A 22564-nucleotide genomic window follows, 5' to 3' on the forward strand; every position below is an offset into this window, starting at 1 on the left:
CGTCCACCTTTTCTCTTTTCTTTACAATAAGGCTTTCAAATAAATCATGGTTGTACGACAGTGAAGCATCGGTGTTGAACACTGATGTCATGCTGTCGATGATGATGATTCTGCGGGGCAGCGTCGAACATCTAACTCGCATTACTGACGTTGGATTTTTTAACCAGGTTCTACACTCAAGAAGTTTCTTTCGTTCACGGGGGACCTGAGTCCTTTGGTTTGGCTGCAAAATATCGTATATTATTTCACGAAACAAACAAAGTTAAAAATGCAACACAACACAAGTTAACTGCATTAGACTCAGAGTACCACAGGCTTGGCTGACAATGAGGTTTTCAAGCATTCATTGTATGCCCTGACCATCTCCAAAGCTTTTGCAGCAAGTCCCTTATGATCAGTCTCCAGGCGTTTGTTTGCAATCGACTCCATCAGGGCGTAGTTTGTCTGCTCGTGCTGGGCCCAACGGCGTTCTAGGTTGGTCAGTTGCATATACGTGTCCTGACTGGTTAATGTGTTTTGGATGGAACTGTACTCTTTGGCCAACGACTGATTGAGTTTATGTAGACTTTCACGATGTCCTTCTAATCGTCGCTTCTCCATGGTAAGCTGAAATGGATTGAATTTCGCGTTATGGTTTGGGATTGTATCAGGCGCACTTCGATTTATGTATTTTAAGGAAAACTGAAGTGGTTCATTGTATCCGTTTCACGACCTACGGTGATGTCCAACAAATCCGTCACCCTTCGCTTGCGTTGCACGCCAGGTGCACAACACCTAGACCTCAGCAACGACACTTGCCCGGAGTTGATTAATGAAACTACTATCATGACGACCAATCAAACAGCCCTAGAAGTTGCCATTCAATTGTGATCGGCCTTCCTCAGAAGTGGCATCTCACAGGCTGACTAAGTCATTCGCAAGTTGGGGAACCTCTGTGAGGGGATTCCTCGTGCGATCTGAATCACTGGTATCCCATGGTTCTTTTCTCATGACGATATTACCCCCGTTGAAGTACGTGAACCAATTGGAACGTCGCTTCCAAATCGTGGCACTCAATTCCTGGTTCTCCATATCCTCAGTGAAAGAAGCTGTAGCAGCTGTACTTTGGAGCACGGTTTGTGAGCCTCAAATCTGACTGACCCCACTATGTAGGGTCCCTAAGTCCAAGCAAGATGGTGCTGTCAATGTAAAGACAATCGCATTGAGGTGGGAGTTTGGGGTCACACACAATACAAAAAGTGATTCAGCAGTGACGCCTTGATAGAAGCTGCATTTTCTCAGAGGAACAGCAGATCGGGGCTGGAACACCTCATTCTCTTAGAAATCAACGCTGGGCATCAAATAGAAAATAGTGTTGCAAATGACGTATCCACCTAGAACAGGACGGCGATACTAGTTATTTTTCGAGAAACAGCGACGTTGCTCTTGTAAAACGGTGTCCGTTTTATCAATATCTAAATGGTGGAACTGTGGCTTTCCCGCACGTTCACTGGTTCTGCTCAGTCAGGCGAACCGGAGTATCTATGAATTGAAGATATCCACAAGGCTGATCGACTGAAAAACTACATTCGCCAATGTTCACTGAACCGTGTCTCTACAGTATCCCCAGGGTATGACCTAATGCTGGTCCAGAACGAGGATGAAGCACGCGCTCGTAGGCATTCGGCACAAGCGGACGCAATTCCGAGCCTGAAGTAGCCCCGATGTCTAGTCACGAAGTTTTAACTAAAATACTCGAATCCACCGGCATGGATGCTAACTAAGGTAGGACCACTCGGCAAGTTGAAGGGTCGTCATACACCGCAACGATATGGTTGAAGATACACTTGCCGTTTCGAACTTCTATGATCAGCACCACACTTCGTTCTCTAGGTAGACACTGCTCAGAATATCACCGATCAGTGAGGATATCCATATTTTCCTTGAAAAAAAAAACAGATTTGTTCTGGCCTTGGTTGGTTAGTGAGGAAGCGAACACTTCTAAGCTGGTGTGTACACGTCTGGATTCGAAAATTCCTGAAAGAGTCTGCTAATGTCATGGGCAGAAACTAACATCTTTCAACTCACTGTCTCACTTTTCGTTTTGGCGTCCTCTTTCACTCTGTCGAGATCGGAAAATCGTTTTATCTCTTCTTCCATATTGGCTATTCTCTTGCGAAGTGCTTCCATTTCCTGTGAATGTTGCAGCGAGGAGATTTAAAAAACAACTACATGGTTGATTGGTTGGTTGGTTGGTTGGTTAGTGAGGAAAACCACAGCCTACTACTCTACAAAATGAAGTAGAGTTGTGTGTTCTCGAAAATGTGTTAAAATGTCCATGAGATTTCCCAGAATTCGATAAATTCCGGCATCTAAGGTGCAAGCTACTATTCAAAATATTCGTCGTCTGAACCCCCACCATTTCATTTTCCATTGTTCTACTATCTGAACTCGGGCAGCACGGTAGTATAGTCCCCTTGATAGTATCTCGTGCCCCGTTCTCCCTATAGGATGCATAAAATCCGTGCACAGAACGATTTTTACCTGTTTGTGAGCTGCTTTGGAGTAGACTTTGTGGACTAAACTGCAAATGTGGATTTCGATCATTTAAGTGTGATTCAGAGGAATAATAATCGTAAGCTGCCTTGTAAAATTTTTGTCCCCCTCAGCAAGAGATCACTGTTTCTGATATCTTATTCTCGCCTTATCCTTCCTATGGTATGAACATACGCCCTTGATAACCGCCTTACTTTCATGGGCGTCTCTGTTGGAGGAAAACTGTAAAGCATCAACTTGGTTCCATCAAGAATGATGGATTTTTGGTGAGGGGTTGTTTGATGCAACGTAGAACAACCAGTATACGACTAGGTCAAAGCCAGTGCCTCAGCAGAACTATTCCAAGGTACAATTCCACCAAACCAGTGGCACGCTAGTTGTGCAAAGCATGTGCAAATAACACGTTATCATAAGAATATATTGTGTCATCTCTGACAAGGAATTCGTACTAGGGCCAACATCGTGGCCTCTTTTGTTCAACAAACACTGCGATCGACCAGCTGTGCTCCATATAGGATGGTGCTAAGAAAATAACTAACTCAGTCCAAACCAAATTTCCCTAGTGGGAAGGGAGTGCTGGCATACCCAGCTTGACCCGGGCCAATCCAACAACGGTGTGCACGGTCTACCTAAAATCCCAGTTCAGCCATCCGAGGCCAGTGGATAGAAGGTCGACCACTCAGGCTACATCCACCAGGGTAAAAATTATTGATAGATGCGTTGACTTTCGTATTCAAATGATTATTTGAGTCACTCTATTTGTTTGCGGTTAGGAAACTCATTTCTACTGGCTTATGTGACTTAAAGCCGGATAAAATGAGCGAGCTGGTCGGTGGCATATGAAGCCACCCCAGCGCATTCTGTAGGCTTCCGGCCCTGAAAACTCTGGCTTTTCTATCCTGTGTGTGACCTATGAACACGATTCACGTTACTTATTGGCCAGTACGGATCAGCCAATACGTGGTGCCAGACGTGCAATGCAAACAACGTCTGTCACCTCACTTTAGCCGATATTTAAGATATCTAGACCTGTCTATAAGTTGTGTCAGGCATAAGCTCTACGTTAGCTGATGGTATGGAAGATGGATGAACCCGATTTTCTATGACCAGTCGTTAAGAGGTTGTCCGCAATCGACTTGTAACGGGTTTTAAGCATTTCTGAACGTAAGATACAAATATCGGGAGGAGAAATCATTTCGAAAATACAGCTTATATCGTATTTTCGGAGCCACCCTTCCATAACGTGAAAATCCCTTATCAAACACTAAAGTAAACGATTCCAAAGTGCAGTGAAATACTTTATAGGTGAAACTCCAAGATCGGACTTTATCATAGCAACCAAGTAGCGAAGAGAAACACAATCATCCGTAAAGGCTCCAATTTCCCAAACAACTTCTTTTAAAGGGAAGTTTTTCAGCGTCAGGATTGCAGTTTAAAATTGAGCACGGGCGTACAGATTTTTCAGCAATCTGTATGCTGTCTTTCACTTGCAGGTTAATTCGAAGTTGATCAGCATTATCAGCCCTCTTCTCGGGAACTTTGTGTCTAACTTTCTAACTGCCTGTGACGATAGCCCATTAGATGTGCCCAAGAAAGCGTACGGTATGTCTGCGAGATTATTACGCAGATATCAGGACAGTATGGAATTAACCGGTACGGAAAAATCTTTCCTCCTCCGGAAGAGATACCACTTCAGGGAAGTGTGCAGATGACTCTTCTTCGAGGGTAATATGTGTATACGATCAAGCATCCGTTAAAAAGACCGGGAGATTGCGAAAGCTTGTAGAATCGGTCTTCACTCATTTCCTCACTGGCCTTCAAAATGGCGGGTATTACATCCAACGCCACGAAAATGGTGGACTGGGTACGCGTTCCCAGTTGTCTTCTACCGAGAATAGTTCTTTTTTCCATGAGGAGGTTTGGGTGGTATATCGCATATCCAGTTTGTGTTGATGGGAGAATCACCATCATCATTGTCAGCTGCAGTAACCGCGTAATTGTCATATAGTGGTTGTAGCTGCCACAGTTCCGTTCAGCGATGATTTGGGGGGGGGTATGTAGCTGCGCAATGCAGGCGGGAGATGATAATAAATTGGTGCATAAATCCAGCACTGTCAGTGGGCTGTCAAGTGAGGGAATTGGGAAGGGAGCTATGCATTGAAGGCAATAGCTTGGATGCACGAGCACCAATGAGGGTGCGACTGGGCCATATCTGACAATGTCTCTAACCATTGATACGACCAGTCTCAGGGTCCCCATACAGGAAGACGGCAATGACCAGCGCAGCTGAGTTTGCTGGTAATGGTTTTCACACTAACCGAAAAAACGGCAAAGCCGGTCGTAGACTATCCAGAGTTTTCAATGGCCTTATGAACAGTGTTATATCAAGGGGACAAAGGAGGTTACGGAAAGCCTGATTACCATTGACGCTATCATCCTTCCGTGTTGAGTTCCACGTAACGCTCCATGTTATCTGCTAGATACGTCGGGAGATAGGGCAGCAAACAACTCAATGGTATTTATGTGACAGAAACGCAGTGTAATTGTCAGAAGTTAAATTGGAGTATAAATAAGTCTCTCGTAGCTTGTCTACATAACCTCTTATTCGTCAACACCATACGTCTTGCGGTAACCTCGCTCACCTGGCTAACTTTTGTCTCCAACTGGTCAACCTTGAGCAGATCCTGACTGAGTCGTGCTCGTTCTTTGGAAAGGGCTGACGCTGTCCGTTCCGACTTTGAGACTTCAGAGGTCTTGAATTCTAGCTGTTCCTTCAGCTGCTGCACCGGGTCCAAACCATCCTTGGAGTCTGCACCAGCTGCAGCTCTGACCGCTGCAGCAGCCGGTGTGGTCTGGCTCGCATTCTGAATGTGACGAGATGTATTCTCTAGCAATTCGACTATGTTGGCTTGTAATTCACTGATGCTGGATTGTTCCAGTGCCTAGGAATAAGGACGAAAAAGGATAGTAATTTTGGAAACTCATACATGGAAACAGAGTTGCACTAAGTCATTTAAGAGAAAGACAAATCGAGGAGAAAATTCATGCATGCCAGATGAGTACAGATCCTTTTCTCATGGCCAACCAGGCAGTGTGGGAACCAACGAAAGAGTCTGGCACTCAGTTTATCGATGAAGAATTCCGAGTGTAGCTGGTAGGTTATCACAGTAGACATGGAGGATTCAAATGTCCGGGTACACCAATACGAGTAGCTATGCAAATACACTTGTTGCTACTAGGGGGAGCTCCACTAACCGGGATGGGAGTATCCCCCAATTAAACGTTTCAAAACTAATAAACAAATTACAATTGAAGCTTGGTAGTAATAATAGTACGGCCATTTCGTCACTGTAAGTTGAAGTACACCCCAGATGCAACAACCTCTGGAAATTTACTTCCACCGTTTCGTCGAGAAGCTAAGATGGTCTTACTTCACACGAATTTCCAGTTGACTCACCAGTCGTAACGATAAAAGAAATACATAAGAATACAGCAACGACCGAAACAGCAAGTCAGCCGAAACGTTCCAGTGGTGAAATATCAACCATCAGTCTACTATAGCTCTAAAGTATCCACTTAACTTGCCTCAGCAGCGGGTCAAGATCAAGCAAGTCGTTTCAGTGGCCACCAAGAAGGTCGTCTATTCTGCCCTGATCATCACACCATGTTAAAAAAGCTTAGCCAAGGCCGAAACTCCTGTTTTGATAGTATATGGTATGAACTCGACGAAGTTGTTTACATTCTGATGGACGTGGATCAATCCCCAGGGACAATCTGTGATTGGTCTAATAAGTTGTGCACTTGTCGATTCGTCAAAAAATTTGGAAGACATTTCAGTTTCTGTCACAACGCCATTCTGTCTTGGTTAGCCCTCTACAGTGGGTCAGCTACTTGCGCCCCTAGATACCAGATGCCTTAATTGCACCTTATCCGCCGATAAATCGTTGTTTGCTTGTGCTAGTCCATTGGTGGGATCTTTGCTCAGATTAATGAGCATCTAGTTGTTAGCAGTGTAATCCGAGAACCCACTGGAAAGTCCCGTCGCCAGGACTCAGCACTCAGGCGTGGCCTTGATAAAAGTCATCTCCAGAGGGCCGAAGCAGAAAACTCCTTCCCTCCAAGGAGGGCTCTGTCCATAAGAGCACAGCTGTATTAGTTAGACATTTACGTGAATAAGCGGGACGCGCCGACTGAAGTCTGCATACCACTTTTTAAGTTTGGGAGTGAGGTATATACGATATTATTTTATGCAAAGACCCAAGGCTGTTCCTGATGTCCCCACAGGAAGCAATTTGTGCCCTCCTCTATGATGGTGTTGGACCAGCCAGCGCGTAATTCCAACCTCAAAAAGAATAAAAGTACAGTATAGGTGTACACTGACGCATTAGGAGAGCCCAAGAGCCTAGACCAGACGGATTCTGTGAGACACAAATGAGGTAATACGCACGGAGCATCCTTGATGACATTGAAACTCATGACGTTTGTAAGAGAAAACATCTAAAATGCAGATTTTTATAATTATTGGTTGAGTCTTGTCATCAAATTTACTCAAACGTGACACTCACATGAACTTCATCGAATGTCTTCAGGAACTCATCAATCTGCTGTTCCCGCTTTTTTAGTTCTCGATACTTCTGGTTGCGTTCACTGCGGTTGTCGTCCAACTCCTGCTCCAGTGAGTGCAGTTCATCTTCACGGTGAGATACCTTTTCCTGCGTTTCTCGCGTTCTAGTGTAATCGGAGAGTGGGAGACAAGTGAGATAGAAGGCCAATATGGGAAAATGTTTGTAGCTGTCTGTCGTATCTTACCGGCTTATCACTACTTTACTCTTGTCCCTGATTTCTTCTGATATCGACAGTTCGGAAAATCAATTGTACCTACTGTTGTCTACAATTGTTCACACCAGATTCGTCTAACTTAAGGTCTGACACGAGTATGTTGAATGTTTTAGTGATCTGTTGTTAGATTACTGGAAGGCGATATAGTAGTGTCCTAGTTGCATGAAATTACACCGCATATCACGGCTAGGAGACTGACTTCAAGCGAAGGGGGACGAAAAAGCATCCCACGGAGACCCAAAGTAACAAAGCTGTGAAACAGTGGAACTCCATCTTACTGTCTCTCAATGCTAGCAATTTCCTGATTGTCCTCACGAACTTGTTGCAGTAAACGTTCACGTTCTTGCTGAGGATCTTCTCTGGAGTTTTCTTCTGCTAGCAGTTGATCTCGTCTTGCCTCGGCCTCGTGTAGCTGCGCGTAGAGTCGAATAGCCTCTTGTTTTATCTGTTAGGGGACAGAACACGGAAGACAGCTTGTTCAGTTTTCTTTGATTGATGATGTTACAATCGGGATTAGGTTATCAAGTCTTCCTGAATGGTGAACAGTGTTCAATCTGGCTTGCATGTTCCAGTGAGTCGGGGATTCGATTAGACTCCTAAATGTGGGAAAGAATGTCTTGCGCTTTTCAGTAGCCTTTTTCATAGCGCAATGAAACTACAGATCTGGTTCTGGTGATACTCAGTACTTATGGTGGACCAACACTGTGGAAAGGTTGTACATTCTGCGACAACAACAAACCCAATGGAAGGAATGCCATCACTGCTAAGCTGTTCGGCGTTGATTTCACTCTCAGTTTGTTAGACGGATCCAAAACATCTCACAGGTTATTCCATATCTCGATTTTGACACTTTTAGGATACCTAAGTGGGCAGTAGTCGATTGAAGAACAAATTTGCCTTCCCTGATCGGCTACGATTAGGGCCTCATCCTTAAGGTAGTGACATATCTAGTACGAACACCTAAACACTGCTACTGGCTTACATAAATCACCGCAGTTTAACAAGATAAACTTTGACTGATCTACTTCAGACAAGAGGAATCCCTCCTCTCTACTCCAATCATGTACTCGATGAGACTATTCTTCTGTAGGGCGGGCAGCATCCAGACAATCTTACCTACCTGTGATGTGGAGAGGTCTTCTTCAAGTTCGGCCTGTCTAGCCAGAAGCTGTTCCAGTTGGGCCTGTCCATCCGCCAGCTGCCCCATCAGATGAGTGTTCAGCTCTCGGAGTCGAAGGTACTTTTGACGTTCATCGTCGCTCATATCCTGAATCATCGTTTCCGACAAATTCTGTTCCTATTACATTGAATGGCAATGAGTTACATATATATTGATTAGTTTTGGGTCCAATGAAATCAGAACGCTCAGACGGTTTCCAACCCATCTATTCTTTATATCCTGCAGTCTACGATGTGTTCTCCACAGTGTGAAGGCAAACACGCAAAAATATCCCCGATGTTAAGCTCAACTAAATCACACCGTTGATTTTGAACCGGATATTTTATGGCATAAGCCATACACGGTACTTTAAACTCGGCGAATCAAAAAGCAACACAAAAGAATATGATTTTTATGACCTACCGCCAATTCGTTGTGATGGTGTTTTGCCAACCAAACTTCTTGCGTTTTGCTTGCTGATGCTGCTGCTTCGTGTAGCTATACTTTGTCGGCTAATTCATTTCAATCACTATAATCATCTCCTAGGGTATGTGAATAGTCTTCTGCCATTTTCATACATGTTTGCCGGACAAGCTCCTCACACGGCCATCGCTGTTTACTTATTTCAATGTCTTGAAACGGGGACTTTTTAATCCCGGGTTCGGTAATGCTTTGGGCAGCGAATATCCACCAGTCAACCCAAAGCGGTGTATTTTTGTCACATCTCGTGCCGGTAAGCAAATTCATGAAAGTAAACCCTTTCTGAGACTGGTGTTGTCATCGTGAGGTGGTTGTAGTTGACTTAGGCTTTGATTCAACGAGAGGTGTGCGGGGATGTACGACCCACAACAAAATACGGCAAGCAGATTTTAGAGCTACAAAATTCCCGCGAATCAGCGGGTTCTAGGCAGTCATTGCAACTGGGATGTGGCCCATAAAAAGTGCTCCATCTTAGAGAGTCAGAATGCTTGACCGAAATAGTTCTCAGGCCCTCAGTTCGGTCCTTAATGGGCCCCGTCAGGTGGGCGTAGATCGAACTGGTTTCCTATTTTAGACTGTAATTCTCAAACGTGCCCACCCAGAGATTCAGGACGAGGCCTAGCCTTTACTGTTAGCATTCAGTGAAAATTCAATCCATTGGGCTGATAATCACAAGGTCCTGTGTGGCAATCGATCGCTGCTGGTGTGAAACATTCTAATCAATACTGATCAGAAGAAGAATCATAAATTAAATCACCATCCATGTGAAACAAGCGGTCATGCCGGTGCCCCCTGAGGTTTTCTGGATCCTACACCACCTTTGCTGTGCACTTATCTGTAGTGGCTGCCATGTCGACCGATTTGGATAGGCTTTCCTTTATGAACATTTCATTTGTTTCCCTCACTCCCTCAATCGTTCGCTGGAANGATTTGGATAGGCTTTCCTTTATGAACATTTCATTTGTTTCCCTACATCCCTCAATCGTTAGCTGGAATTGCCATTTCGTAGCAATTTCTAGTTCCTGATCACAAGAGTGATTTCTAGAGGCCATACGGTCTTACAAACTAGGGAGGAATACAGCTATCTCATAGCTAACTCCAAACAGCCACATGAGTCTCTATCTCAGTTACAGTGTCTTAACTCGAAGGGCTATTTGCGCAAAACCACGTGAAGGGTGGAATAGAGCCAGAAGTTGCCAAACAATGACTTGGCAGCGAAGTATAGAAGCCATTACCAGCTAATTCAGCTGCGCTGGTCATTGCTGTCTTCCCGGATGGGGACCCCGAGACGGGCCACATCAATGATTAGGGACATTGCGAGATATGGCCCAGTAGCGTCTCCATGGCGATCGTGGATCCAAGCTATTGACTACAATGCAAAGCTCCTTTCCCACTCCCTCAATTTATCAGTCCACTGACAATGCTGTATTTACACACTAACTTGTCAGTTCCCGCCTCCAATGCGCAGCTATCTACCCCCCTCCCCGAATCATCTGTGAACGAAACTGGCAGCCACAACCACTGTGCGACAAGTACGCGGTTAGTACAGCTGAGAATGATGATGATGATGAAATCAGACACTTGGTTAGAGCCCATATTCTTACTTATCTGATGTAAATGTGAAATTCTTTGACTTTATTTAGTTTCTTTACAGTTCCTAGCTTGAAACTTGAAGCATACAGGTTCTACTCAGAAAGTCTTCGTTCACTGTAATACGCGACGTATCTCTTAAACTTTGAGAGAAAGTAACTCTTACGAGAAAGTGGAGTATGAAACTAGACTTTTTAGTCGGTTTATCAACCGGTCCTTATTTTCCCAGAACCAGGAAAGCCAATTGTTCGAGGGATATATATGTATCTTAGATAAAAACAAGATAATAAACTGCACTTACTTGCCTCAAATCCTCTTCGGCGGACTTTAGTGCTCGCTCTTTTGCTTGTCTTTCCTCAAACAATGATTCCAGACTTCTCTCCGCCCGTTCGTTGGCGGCCCGCAATTCTTCCCAGTCGAGTTCCACGTTACTCACATCATCCCCTAGAGTAGCTTTGTCCACCAAAGTGTTGTAATCGCCTAGTTCGCCCTGTCGTTAGAAAACAGAACAGACCAGATGAGTGGGATAAAATCAAGGTCATAGAATATCAGTGACTCGGAGAGTTGCGTCCCTGGAAATTTCATCCTCTCACTGCTGACTGACTTTTCAACCCCGGATGCTATTCAGAGTGAATGTTTGCATATAGCAAACCGAGGTTTGTGAAGTGCCGGTGTCGTTCTGTAGGTGCCTAGACTTTGACCTGTGCCCCTTGAGTTTTACGGTAGTTAAGCTCCAGTTTTCTCTTAATTGGTGTCGGTATCAGTCAAGCTTACTATGGTCAAATGTGTGTGATCAGAAGCTCCAAACTAAAGCTCCCCTAACGAACACTCAACCATCGAGGACGTGACACATCGGGAGAATATCAAATTAGACTTCATTTAACAGGAAGTGAAGAAAATGGACTATGGGTAGTCAGATTCCACGTACGTAAACGTCTTATAGAAACGGAATGTTCCCATGATCGTATCTCGTGCATCTTAACTACTGTTTTATGGAGGATCTGAAGATGACCATGCACAAGCGCTTTGCTTTGCACTCAGAAATGACCCCATCAGTAATCTAGACAAAATTCACCGCTTCCCAGTAGTTACTGATGATGGAAAGCAACCTTCGTCTCCATACTTGTTGTAGGTACCGTGGTGCTGTTGGGCCACAAGTCCCAGTGGAGATGTTGGGAAGCATCGATGTTGACCACTACACCAGTTCACTTGCAAACGTCTGTGACACAGACCACCGGTTTGCACAGTGGCGAAATCAACCACGGAGGTGAAATGCATGCGCATCGCATTGGTCAGTTAAACAGTATCAACCAAGTGATCACATGATACATCTCTAACATATACCTCTTGATCATGTAGTGTCCTATTTGTCTATGCGGCCGGCAAGTTAGTTGAAATACTCCTTTTCGGTCGACTAAGAAGCACAGCACTTCGTTTCTCAGCCACGACAGAGTCCATTCTGTTGCCATTATGGTGCACAGTGTTACTGTTTATTTGTTCCACACTTGATTCCCAAACAAAACGTGGACTCTGGCAAATTATCCCAAAAATGTCAGCGGGAAAGTTTAATCATCTTAGCTATACTACTCTCCAACAAAGACCACCCTTTCAGCAAAACAAAGGCCATGTTATCAGTTAATATCCGTTTAGTTTGCCAAACAGGGTAGGCTGGAAGTTAGGCCAAGCTCTTGTCATTAATTTTGACATCTATTTCTTTTGCTGAACAACGACTGTTGTTATACTCTGTTCACTGAACTGTGCAGTTCAACTGCAGTGAAAATAAACCGCTATTTCAGCGAACAAACCAACAAGTATGTATGCTGCCTCTGCTACTGATGCTGACTAAGTATCACCACCATTCTCCTCTTCATAATCCTTATCATTATCATCATCATCATCATCATCGTCATCATCATCAACAACAACAACAGTACATTGACTGCACAAAAACAGTAGTCCCATGGCTTGTGTACATTGTCAGACATCATGAGATGTACTTTGCAGCAGGGGCTCAAAAATGATCGGCTTAGCTGAGGACAATTCAAAGAATACTACGAACCACCAAGCAGCTCACAGCTTGGGTAAGGGTCACTTTAGCCGTAACGACTCCGGGCAGTAGATAACCGCATTATAAGAGAAGATCGGCTTCTGTTTCTCAAATCAGTGAGGACAAACAGTAGGATGAAAAACACAAAGCTAATGCTGGCAATAATTCATTACCAAACTCTGTGTTGAGCGCTCTCATGCATCGGTCAGCGACTGAGACACACACAGATGCGGCATCTTCAAACCCAGTTTTGAAACGGACCAACAGTAACAGAATCAACGTTCGTTCCTTGAATTCGGAGGGTGAACCGGACGTACATGTGAATACGAATCAATGTATCGTTCGCAAATATGCTGAACTTATCCCAGAGCCAGCGTACTGTGCAAAGAAACTTAGATTACTGGATGTATATCAAAACGTTAGTTAAGCTGTATATTTGCAAAGTGATGCGCACATTTTAAATAACTATAAGTACCCTCTGGGAAAGAAAATCGTTCAGCCGTAACAATTTTTTTCCGTGCTTAGCTGTCTTGCCACCTGAAGGGAGCAGGAGGGCTACAATAGTGCCAAGTCGCCGAAGCCTAGACAGGGGAAGTCGACATACAGAGATTGGGTTCGAACCACGAACCTTCCGGTTAGTAAATTCACGCTCTAACCCATCTGGAATCACGCTGATATACATAAAAAAAACTGCTTCATCATGCCCCTATCCCTTGTAGCCACTAAAAATCTCAATATAGCAAGTATAATTCATCCTACAAAAGTAAATTTTGTTTGATTCCAATTTCAGAAAAGCCATCAAGTAGGTTTCTACGTTATAATGAACGTTCATTGATTACATGGGTGATGGAAATGTTGGAACGTCAAAAGCACAAGAAATACAGTCCAGTTTCACTCAGTCATCATTATCATCATCGACAGCATGACATCAGTGTTTGACACCAATGCTTCACTGTCGTGAAGCTCCACTGGGTAGAATACGATTGTGAATTTAAAAAGCACACACGAATACAAAGACAAAAGCCACCATGCTACCGTTGAATTATGTTCGACCACGGCGGTGTAACAACAAACTGTGCCAAATCTGGTATGCCGAGTAATTTACGTTCCACATCACTCTACAGAAAAGGGAAAATCTAAAGAAAACTCGCGCTGACAAAAAGATGACAAGGGACAGCAAACGGATTTCAAGGCAAGTAAACTTTTTTTCGAAAATTGACCATTTTACCCGAGGGTTATAATACTATTTTATAGAACTAGGACTTTGGTCGGGCTCTCGAACATACACCTTCCATTCACACATTACGATGAAAAAACACTGTATTGAAGACCAGTGACTTGAATCCAAATGGTACCTACAGAAAAGCAGTGAGCTTAAAAAATATGACATACATCCTTTCTATGGTCATTCAACCAAAAAGAGTGTCCGTCTTGTATATGCATTCAACAACAAAAAACCCACCTGTAACTCTTTTATTTCAAAAGCCAGTTTTTCGGCCATTTGCTCATATTGCACAAAACTTGCATTCTCTTCCTCGGCATCCATGGCTTGGCGTGTCAGATTGTTGATTTCCAGGTTAATTTCATTGATTTTCCCTCTCAATAGGCCAAGGAAATAAGGTTTGTCTTCAATTTGACGTCGAGTGCCTCGGGTGGCGGTCTTTAGACCACTAAGACCCTGTTGTGTAATTGGACGATCCTCCACTTGCACCGAAGTGTTTAGAGTGGCACCAACAGCAGCTCGAGTGCCGGGCCTCAGGCCAGTAGTTAGGCGAGTGGCGATTCCCGCTGGCATGTTAGCCGCAACAGCGTTTTGCGCCTGGGCTGTCTTCAATCGAGACGCCGTACCTGGCCGTAAGGCACTCATCGGAAGGCTAGAACAACAGTAACATATGACTAAGACAGATTTGATAGAGACAGAAAGAAACGAGCCGTCTCTTAATAATAATCCCTGCTTTACTCTTGTGCAGGGTAGTACGTTTTCTCACTTCAAGAGAAAACCTCACCTGAACAAATGAACTAAGCTCACCGATGCAGTTGCAGAACGTCAGGTCAAGTCATTACTATCATGATAGAATACCTGTGGGTGTTGTTGGTTATGCAGTGCCCGCTACTCCATATCGACATTGTATATTGGTTTTATTTTCATCCAGCTTTCCTTCTGATTTGATGGTTGATTTGTGCTGCTAACGGTCCGTGATATATCCTAGTTACATTTCGTGGACTTTGCAAATGTGGCTCCAAAGTGTATCGTGTCTACTGGTTCGCTGCTCAGATAGATAGCTTCATCCGAGAATTATCGTGGGTGCAGTGTAAACTGAAGGATGATCTGATCCGTTTTGCAGCCCCATCATTTCCAGATTCCATTATCTATTATGTATCTCAATAGACCAAGCAGCTCAGGTTTTCCAAAATGAATTCGTGACTCACATCTTTTATGGATACCTAGGAGAGTGAATAATGCCTTCAGATGGCGTTTGTTGGAAGCGCCATCAAGTTTTGGACACACTCTCCACAATCCATTTAAAGACTATCAAGTGCTTTAGTAGTCCTGAAGAATTTTCAGACTCAGTAGGAATTCTGAAGTGAAAGTTCCACATACAAGACAACCTTTTGCGTAACTGAAGCTTACTAATACATCAAAGTAGCGGACTGAGGAAACAAGCAACTGGACGTGAAATACGCTTTTGAACAAAAACGTGTCGCTACTGGAAGCCAAAAATTACGGGTTATCATGGCCTGGAAGACACCATCTTCTGAATGCTGTGCTTTCGCTTTTGTCACGGTATATTCCGTGACATTTTGTAAAACTATCGGACAGGTTGAATGAAACCGTGTCCAGTGAGCTCAGCGCTGTCGAAAGTCAAATACGCTAACTATATCATCAGTTTTTATGCCCCAGTCGACATCAAAATCAATGGCGCAACTCACCAATCATAAAATTGCTGGAAACCCCTCGGAAACGTCACTACCATTTTCTCTTTTGACACACTAATTAATCATCTTGCGAGGCAAACCGCCATCTCGGTTGCTCAAAATATAATGAAAATGTTCCACACTGATAAAGTGGTATTTGATGCTCGGATACTTCATCTTCGAGAACCTAGTGTAAATAATCCTTTTGCAGAAATTCGTCAAAATTTCGTCGCTGACACTGCAAATTTTTTCACAGGACAATTTACTTTCAGATAAACGAGATCATATTCTTGACCTCACTGTTTTAGCCTTTTGCCAGCTCAGAAATTGGGGAAATTCTTGGAAATGTGAGTGTCTGTTGCCCAGCGAGCGAATAGCCAGACACATAAAAGCTTCTTCCTCCAAGCTCTCAAACTCCTACTCTGCGTGTGAAAGTGCTAGTTTAGGAAAACAAAAAGGGGTCAAAAACATAGATGTATGTTTTCCGATACTGAAGTCAGCGATAAGCATAGGATGTCTGACATAAGCCTATTGTTGCGCTAATCTAAAATCCATGGTTCTTTCTCCCTCCCCTTCTCGGTTGTTTCAATCGGTCCTTCCAACATACAAAACAGTGACGACAACACCAAAGGCTTTTTATTATTGTGGCAAACTAAAAGAAAATCACACTGTAAAACTCTTTTGGTGCCTAACTGCCATGCCACAAGAGAGGAGTACGAGGGCTAGGACACTGCCAGGTTGCCCAAGCATAGACGGGATAAGTTGGAATACAGAGGTGGGGTTAAAACCGCAAACTTTCCGGTCAGTAAGGTCGCGCCGTAACCACTGGGCTATCCTCTTGTGATCTGAACTATAATCTTCTCCCTTAGTGGACAACTCTGCCTTGTAATCACTCCTATGGTGCACGAAACTTTACTGTCCTTATTATGCCAAATTTTAGAAGCGGAATTCGGTCATTAACCCAGCTCAGCTGCGCACTTAAAACCCAATATGACGGAACATGTTTTCTCCAATGTTTAACTTTTTCCGAAAGTGATAAGTCCGGAAGACAACTTGCTGAAAAGCCTCGTTGACACCATCCAAAAAAGCTTTGAACTTTCATTGATGCACACTTTTTGAGTACGCATGAATTGCCGTTTAGATTCGGGTCCAGTTTTTCCTGAAGCGCGTTGAAGAAGTTTTATCAAACCAGAATTACCGTCTCACTGTCTCCGATGGCGTTTAAGAGTGCTAAACCGCATTTGTATTTGAACCCTTATATCTTTCATAAAATGATAACTCAAGAGCAACCATAATGTAACTGATGCTTGATGGATTCTAAAGCCGATATATGGGCACAGAACACTTGCTTGAGCTTCGTGGACCTAGTTCATTCTCGGTGTGCAACAGGCTTGAGTTCAATTGACAGGCAGAACTTGAAATAAGGAGTTTAACACTACTTTTAAAGACCTCGGTTCTGGACAATAAATTTTCCGACGATAGTAGCCATGGTAAAAAGTGTACGTAAGTAATTTTAGATGTGCCTTCAATAAATGCGAATGGGAGGCTCTTCCACTAACTAATTTTGAAATTAGAAGGGAAATGCTTTCAAGTAAACGCGACATCCTAGTAGAACACTTATTCTGCTGTCGTTGAAAAAACAGTTAATTGGTCAGAAAAAAATAGTAAAACAAGAAATACGGAAATATTGATAAGCCTAATTGTACTGCCTTTGTCCGCTTTTATTGTAAACATCAATGTACCTTGAATTTCCAAAGAAGATTGCGTTGGAACCGTGGAGGATCTTTGGCACACTTTAATAGTCGATCGATGTGAGGCCAAAAACCATTTTAGTCGACAAATTTTTAAGCCTTTCTTGAGTCCGGACGAAACGATTTGGTCAGAATACCCAAGATATCGCTGAAAATCACTGCGCGATAGTCATCCGGATCGCTGAATAACTGACTTCTTTGGAGTAACTTTTTTGTAAAATATGCAGTACGTGATAAACAAGCACCAAGTAGTTGGATACTTTCTGTACGCAATCAAACCACACCCTCAGCTCCTCCCTGCTCCCGTCAAAACAATGCGTGGACACCTTTCATCATTCAGAAGAAGGAATCTGTCTAGTGATTGACATTTCTTATCAATAATGTCCATTTAAAGTGCGTTGTCATTTAGACTTCGAGATTTCAATCAGTGTATCTAGCAGCAAGTTTCACGTACTGGTAACTTGCTCAGGGGTGCGGCAAACGTAATACGCACTGTCAGTGGAAAGCAATTCCAGTATGAGATTGCACCCTCTGAGTGATATGGCTCATTTCTTCCTGAATAGCCGTGTACTATCGCCGTAAGAATGAAGTATGACACTGAAAGACGGTATGGTGTTCCAGTGAACAGTGTAATGTAGCAAGCTAACGACCCTAATTTCTTCCGTGTCTAGTGTTAGTGCGGTCTTTTCGATTTATGATCAAGTGGTATTCGCTCGCAACGACCAGGTCCGCACCAGCACTGTGTGCATCCATGGTGCGTACATACAGTACTTTTGCTCCCTATCACTTGGTGAGGTTAAACAAGGTTCATCCGAGATAACAGGGTATGTTAGATGATATCTGACACCAGTAAAAGTTCGTGTACCAGAAAGCAAAAGTAAGCGTCAAGTATATATGCATATACGTACATATTTATTGGGTTTTTAAGCCAATCTGAAGGGGCTGCACGACAGTTGAAGAACTTTTTAAGTGAGTCAAATTAGTCGCAGATGGTTTAAAGCAGTCACAGGACCTTTCCCTCAGCAAGACATTTTTGCAGGTGAAAACCACTGTAGGATAGCTCGGGTTGGTACTCAAACAATAAGTTCAGGAAGAATGTAGAAAAGAAAAACAGATATACGTAATCAAAATGTAAAGTTCCTAAACCAAATTCCATTAAAAATGAGTGTGATGAAAGTAAAGAAACCGTCAGGACTATCTCAATCTGTTCTAAATCATGCGTCTTTGGATACAATCCAGGCCATGCTTAATTGCCCTTGCAGCGGCGGCTGAGACGCCCCATCTGGGGAGCTTAGTTTTAATTATCGATCAAGCCAAAGTGAAGAAGCTTTTGCAGTGATTTGTACCAGCACCCTTTCTTCAACTCTTGCAACAAATACTTCGAACATCAGTTATCGCGGCAACCAGCTGCCACTCATCCGGAGCTCATAGCTAACGGAGAACCATGGATGGTAAATTCGGAACACCATACGGTCTCGGGGGTTTATGACTGCATATGTTTTCTCAAGATCCAGCAAGAATCTGGTCAGGATGACCGACCACCCGTATTGTTCAAAAATGGGGGTTAAGTCCTCAGTCAGCATTTGCCGGTTCATGCTATTACCACAACCTCGTAAACAATTTCTCGTTAGTTTAACCCATATAAATTGGACCTGCACGATTAATATCTCATTTTCGACTGTATAGTTATACATTGTCGCTGAATGGCGCTGTGTCAAAACACTCTCATCACATGCATGTGGGGACCGTGTAAGTCACCATGGATTACACTTAAAAAACGTTACACCTTAGGCAAAGACGGAGTGTCACTGGAAAAAACACTTAAAAACGCGGTTGCAGTGTATATGAACCAAATTAATGTCCTATTTGTTGCTGGAGCCTTTTGAGAGCCCCTAATAGGTCACAAAAAATGAAAAATCGAAAAGTTGTGGCGATAGTGATATTCGCATTTGCCCGATTTGTTCGCCTGAGTTGAGAAAACCAGACTGTCTCAGACAACTGATGAGAGTCGGCGATTGTGTCCATTTTAAAAAATGGCTTGTAGTAGGTTTGGTGGCCACAGGGAGATAAGCTTGATCCCCGTCATAAAGACACTGCTAGTGTCACTTGTGCTTCGTCGCCTTATGGTGGCTCGTAAAACACTGTCTCAAAAGCAGTAAGCTGGAGCCCGATCTGATAGGGGTTGGATTTACGAACTTTGCACACTCCGTCAGATGCTAGAGCAACATTATACGTATAAACTACCCACAATTTTAATATTCCGGGATTTTTTAAGGCGCAGTAGATTTGGTTGACCGGTTTGATTTCCTTGACAAGCTTTCTTATCCAGCCTGTGAACAGAATACGGTCTTGGTATTCACAGATTTTTGGAAGTTTGAGAGTGCACAAAGCTCCTAGATATACAGTCATGGAACATGCCAATTCCAATTCATTAAGAGGCACCCAAAGCTGTGGAGCGTTTTATGTATCCGGTTATTTTAGTTGTCATGCCAGTTCTGATTGTAGTGTAACAGATGATGTCAATGCACGATTTTGCAAAGATCGAGTCGCCTTTGCTAATTTAAGACACCAAGGGGCCAAAGCGGTGTATCTCTGAATATAAAGGAACGTGTGTATAAGATTACATTATGGGTCACTTTTGTAGTATGGCTGCGAGACTTGGCCTGTTTAACCAGCGAACCCGAGGCATCTTCATGCCTTTGACAACTGTTGTCTCAGAACCATAGCTTGGGTGAGTTACTATCGGCGAATCCGTAACGAGGCAATCAGAAAGCACGTTTTCGCTTATGCAACTTTTTAAATATAATCCCCGGCGCCTTACACGCTCTCTACACACATGTGATGAGTGTTGTTGACATAAATCAGCGATACCTAAAGCGCCATTCAGCGACCAAGTATAACTATACAGTGGAAAATGAGGTATTCATCGAGCAGGTCCAATTCCTATGCGACGAACTAACGATAAACTTCTTCCGAGTTTGTGGAATTAGCATCACCCCACATTTTATGGTTAACAGGCTATTATTTTCACCACCATAACCATCATATAACCGTGTTTTCCGGTTATTTGACGGTCAAATAACCGTCATGTATAGAGTTTTTTGAAAGAGCACAAACTTTGGCTTGACACTGTTTGCAGCACAGCAATACAACAAAACAAGTCCATATGAGTTTTCCTAACTTACCCACCGACAACTCTCTACAATTTAAATGTAAATACCGATAAGCGATTCGTTCACTGCCTCCAGAACAGCAATACAATGGCGTCATTTTTGGCGCTGAATACACATTTGCATAGGCGATGGTACACCGAGGATGCACAGCATTCGCACAATGGAGTTGAAATTTCGAAAGCTATGATATGTCCCTGATTGACAAAAGCAATCGGGCATGTATTTGGGGGTACCTGTCCAAACTTTGGAGCATTATCAAGGCATCCTGAGGTCTCGGCGATGCTGGGAAATTAATCCACAAGACTTTTGTGGCGTTTTGTACCTTTATTTTACTTCCATTGTAACACTACGTATTTCATCAATTGCATAGTCGTTTTTTGTCTGAATACGAAAAACTACAAAAACGCGCACTTGTACAACTTCACAGAATACAAGCGTGGTCACGTGCTTCGACTCTCTCTTCTGATTTTGCTCGCGCTTGCAGCGGTCATTCGCGAGTCTTATGTACTAACTCTGGTACCAAAACATTTCAGACATCTTCTGAATCTAGTATACGTGGGAACTGTTCAGAAGAAGACCACTGGACCAACATAATTGGATTATTGTTTATTCGCTGACCTGGGCCAACGACGAACTATTTTAAAGAGAACAATTGTTAGTGAGTCTGTTCCGTCTGGTCTCTTTATTGTTGTATAACCAACCTAGCGTAATCATTTTTTATCTCTTTGCCACACACCTGGTAAACTAACTTATTGGGTAGCCAAACCACTACACTTTCCAGCCGGAGGATTAGAACGGCTTTTGATTTGAGCAAATACGCAGCAAAGTGCAACCTTATAGCTTAGGGGGGTTTACTCCTCTTGTAAAGGTTTTGCAGCTGAGAGTACTGTCCGGATTATGGGTACCTCAGGGCTACACAGGATCGAGGCTTTTGCCCAAGATTCCCGGGTCGGTTTTGTTCTAGTAGGTCGGTGACTGTCGTTCACCTGAAAGGCACAAGTGAGAAAAGAGTGCAGCATTGCTGTTTATGGTTTCAGCGTGGGGCAGTTTGCTTGCCAGCATGAGGACCCGCATAAATAAGTGCAAGTGGTGCTTCGAACTGGGTTCTAGAAGGAGCGTGGACAATCGTCGGAAGAAGGTTATTCCACGCAGCCACTACCCGAAGTGGGTGAAAATTTCGCCTAATGAATGTGCGCGCTCTGAGATTGAAAATCATCTTACCGTGTCCCCGCCGTGTGTTTTCTGGGTCAACGATGAAAAACCTGTTGGCCAAGCTTTGTTCAAACAGGGCATAAGTAAGAATTAAGTCCCCTCGGAGGCGACGACACTCCAGGGGAAAGAGATCAGGCATCGCGAGACGCGCTTCACAGTCTACGTATTTGAGGCCGACAACCATTTTCGTAGCGGCTTGCTGGACACGCTCAACGAGGGTGATGTCTTTCGTGCGTCGTGAGTAAACAACTTGGTTGGCGTATTCCAGGAGCGGTCTGACGTAGGCCCCATAGAGTTTTTGGAAGTCCGTGCGAGTGCCACTCCAACGACCACTGCTTTGCAGCGCCTACCTCCATTTTGGGGGCACTGGCATTGGAACTCCAGGATTTCAAGTCGTCCGCAAAAAGTAGACATGAACTTGCAGGAACGTCTGGGAGGTCGTTGACGTAAATCAGAAACAGCACTGGTCCCAGGACGGAGCCTTGAGGAACTCCATTGGAGACCGGCGCTGGAGAATGATCTGTCTGATAGGATCGCCTTGATCCAGTGAAGAATTTTCCCTTGAATCCTATAGGGCACGAGTTTGTGGAGCAGCGGGACATGTGGGTCCCTATAAAATGCTTTTGAATGTCGAAAAATTTGGCATCCGATATGAGTCCCTTCTCCTTGGCTATGGTTACGCTGTCCATAAACTCAGGCGTGTTTGTCATGCGGGAACGGTTTGGGAGAACTCCTCGTTGAGCTGGAGACATCAGGTTGCTGCAAGCTTTAAACTGCGTTCCCCCACCTCGCACGACACGCTGGTGAGGTTTATAGCCTTTAAATCCCAGGCGATTGTCTGTCAACAGCATTGTAGATTGGC

General features: G+C 43.8%; 1 protein-coding gene across 1 annotated transcript; it reads right to left on the reverse strand.

Moving 5' to 3' along the window:
* Nucleotides 1-220: 220 nt before the first annotated feature.
* Nucleotides 221-21886, reverse strand: T265_11523 (hypothetical protein; the record flags this gene model as incomplete). The annotated part of the gene is made up of 9 exons (XM_009178201.1): nucleotides 221-606; nucleotides 2068-2172; nucleotides 5178-5477; nucleotides 7101-7263; nucleotides 7653-7819; nucleotides 8495-8671; nucleotides 10905-11093; nucleotides 14113-14546; nucleotides 21712-21886. 9 exons carry the CDS (start codon nucleotides 21884-21886, stop codon nucleotides 301-303), a joined length of 2016 nt encoding a protein of 671 aa, XP_009176465.1.
* Nucleotides 21887-22564: the final 678 nt, after the last annotated feature.

Source organism: Opisthorchis viverrini (genome assembly GCF_000715545.1).
Source record: "Opisthorchis viverrini unplaced genomic scaffold opera_v5_515, whole genome shotgun sequence".
Taxonomy (NCBI): domain Eukaryota; kingdom Metazoa; phylum Platyhelminthes; class Trematoda; order Opisthorchiida; family Opisthorchiidae; genus Opisthorchis; species Opisthorchis viverrini.